This window comes from Corylus avellana, chromosome ca11 (assembly GCF_901000735.1).
Source record: "Corylus avellana chromosome ca11, CavTom2PMs-1.0".
Lineage (NCBI taxonomy): Eukaryota > Viridiplantae > Streptophyta > Magnoliopsida > Fagales > Betulaceae > Corylus > Corylus avellana.
The window spans coordinates 21,059,345-21,062,655 of NC_081551.1; the positions used below are offsets into that span (position 1 = coordinate 21,059,345).

Below are 3,311 nucleotides of genomic sequence, written 5' to 3' on the forward strand. Positions count from 1 at the left end.
TGTTAAGAATCATCATGTTTCATAACACATGATAAACTTGGTCAACCAAGAAATGAAAGAACAAGTAAAAGCAAAATGTTAGACAATTTTTTTCCTCACCTGCACTCTTTGGGAATCTGAAGACATGCTTCATGCATATTTGTACATAAGCGATCCATTAAACTTTCCTCAGTCACACGGTAATTAACACCTCCTACAAAGTATCAAAATATAGGCCATGTTATAATTGTAAGTCACTTACACCAGTGACAATTAATTTTCTCTTCCAAAATTCGAATAAAAGAAAATAATCAGTTTAAGATGTAGTGCTACAATTAATAATGGATTTATGCTCAATCCAAAAGTATCTGAGAAGTGAACAAGAAACTTGGGCAAAGGCCAAAATGTTGAGGCAGAAAAGGATGTGAAAACAAGTACTCACCAAACTGAAACATTTCAGATCCTCAAGCATACATGACCGTGTTGAACATAAACTAACAGGTTACCTTTTTTATCCTTAATGTCAAAAAATCCATCCTCTTTGATTCTTTGCATAAAGTCTTTCCCGAAGCGTTCTTCAATGCCTTTTGTCAGATCATAACGGCCAGAAACATTGACAACTGTGTCGATATCATGATATTTTGAAGCATACAGTAGTACCACATTGCCTCCTGCAATTACATTTGTTCAGCACTTACATGAGAGGAAATTACACCTAAAAGAAGACATTATTTAATGAAGGCAACAGACCTTTAGAAGAAATATAGGGGTAAACATACTAACACAAAAATGAAACGTGGGCAAGCTTTGGGGCAAAGGCTAGGCAATGCATTTACGTAGAGATTTCTTGTTCAAGGGTTGTGGATGCCATTTCATACAGAATTTGAATATAAAGAAACTAAATTCCAAAATCTCATTTTTCTGTGTGAATCTCCGAATTTGAATTCTACACCAAAACTTTGATGTGTGCATTTGGGAAGATGAAGTAGCTAGACATTATTCACATTTCCTACTATGGAGATATTCCACAAGAACAAACTAAAGCACAATTATCACTGTGTGTATGAACAGCAGCAGCAAGCTGCAACAAACACCACATCCACCACACTCATTTCCTCCATAACAGCCAGACTGCTACTTCCATTATCACTAGTAATATAACTGTTCTGGAAAGAGGGAAGCGTTTAGAGGAAACATTTGTCCGGGGTGCAGGTTCCATCCAAGCAACAATCTCAAAAATGATGAGAGAGATAGAGAGAGAGAGCTCTTGCTTTGAAACCAAGAGACTCACAAATGCAACTAAGGCACAAGAAACATAAAGACAGAAGAAGATGGTGGTGTGGTGATGACAGTGATAATGATGACAAGTGGGGACAAACCATCTATAAACTTGTTCTTTCTTATCAGTAAAACTGCATATGTTGACTATGTTTGATAATCCAACATACCTTTACTATGCCCAAGGATTGAACTTATTATACGGTTTGCACCAGAGAAGTGTTTGACTACAGCATGTAAGTCATCAGCCTCTCTACAGTAGTTACCATACTCAAATGAACCTTCACTTTCACTGAAAAAGCATGATACAACACTAAATCAGCATGAAGGGCAGTGTGTAGGGTGAGAACTCCCATGACTGACATTCAAAACTAGACCATATACCACATGTTTAAGTCACAGAAGAAAACATGATAGAGATGGAGGACAAAAATATAAATGCAGTCATTCTTTCCACAATTGCAATCTCATCTATTTCTTTCTTAGCTTTTCTTTTCCCAGAAATCAACTGCAATCTTACTGTGTAGTGCATGGGCCTTAAAATTTCTTGCCAATAGAGTATGCCCTTATAACTCCGAAAAGGTTTCTCTCCATTAAGAACCATCACAAGAATTTGACTAAAAATCGTCACTAAACAGAGAAGCTACAATAACAAATTCAAAATAGATAAATCAGCTAAATGCTAAAATACAACCCTACAAAATGTTTCACATTCGTACTCAACCAAGAGAAAATGGCTTCTCATTTGGTCAGGATTTTTCCTGTACTCGTATCAAAGAGCACAGATAACCACGGCACTAGAACTGTAGGATTAAAATAATTCTACCCCAACCAAAATCTTATAGTCTAACTTTTAAAACAAATAATTGCATTAAGACTAACGAATTCCAAGTTTAGGGATTTTTTATGATTCATTTCAGCAACCCATGGACTGACTAGATAAAATTATGGCAGATGGCAAGGATGCAATTGCACATGATCTTAGATTATCTAGAGAAATTTATTTACTGCTAGATACTTTTGTGATCGATGATACCAGCTAAGAATATCATTAACTGGAGTCTCAGAATTTACATTTAGGTATTTTTATATCACAATATTAAAGCATTCACCATTATAAGTTATATGCCTTCTATTACTAAAGTAGTAGCTATGGTGTGTTGCCGACACTACGTAAAAATGTGTAAACACTATCTCCAAACAACAACAAGATAAAAGTAATAAAACATCAGTAAAATTCATCCCAAAAAAATAATACAAGATCAGAAATCTTTATAAAATCTATAAAATCTTACATTTACATTCTGTAACTCTACCAGCTTACCCATTTCCAGCAAAGTCAAAACGGAAGGCACTGATTCTTTCATTTTCCAATGCAACAGCAAGGTTCACCATAATATTATCTCCCTGGACGTGGAAAAACAGAAATCTAAAACTTTCCCCCCACCCCCCCCCAAAAAAAGACAATTTATGATGAATGCATATACATACATAAAATTTACATAGTAAATCCAACAATCCAAATATTGTGGGGGGAAAAAAAAAGTATTAGAAAAAAAAAAAAAAGAAAAAAAAGAAACAGGAAATACAAAGAAACAAAAAAGATCCCTTATGCATATTAGAAACACCAACCTTCGAGGACCGATAACCGTGGCATATGATTACAATCTCCGGAGATTCAGTTTCATGCAATATGCCCACAAGTTTTTCACCATATTTGTTTGGTATTATGACTTTACGCTGAACCACTGAAACAGTGAAATACATAAATCAGTAATAAATTTTTGGGCTGAAAAATACTTTTAGTCCTTGAATTTGACCCAGTTTCAACTTTCCTCCTCGAAATTTAAAAATTTCAATTTAGTCCATGGATAATTCAGAAGGCATCCTTCCGTCCATCAATTGAGCATGCCATATCAAGTTATAACCATGGCAAAATCAACCTTCCTTTAGCCACTAATTAACGGCTAATAGACGTTGTTCAGGAACAAAATTGGAACTTTTCAAATTCCAGTCACAAAAATCAAATCCCGCTGATTCTCCACAAACCCACA

General features: G+C 35.1%; 1 protein-coding gene across 1 annotated transcript in view; it reads right to left on the bottom strand.

Annotated features, from left to right (window-relative positions):
* Positions 1-95: 95 nt before the first annotated feature.
* The window catches only part of LOC132164912 (uncharacterized), a gene marked incomplete in the record, with an annotated part of 6,388 nt that continues 3,172 nt past the window's right edge, over positions 96-3,311 (bottom strand). The window contains 5 exon segments of the mRNA XM_059575429.1: positions 96-193; positions 486-650; positions 1,428-1,549; positions 2,582-2,664; positions 2,890-3,005. Coding sequence (XP_059431412.1) covers positions 96-193; positions 486-650; positions 1,428-1,549; positions 2,582-2,664; positions 2,890-3,005 — 584 coding nt within the window.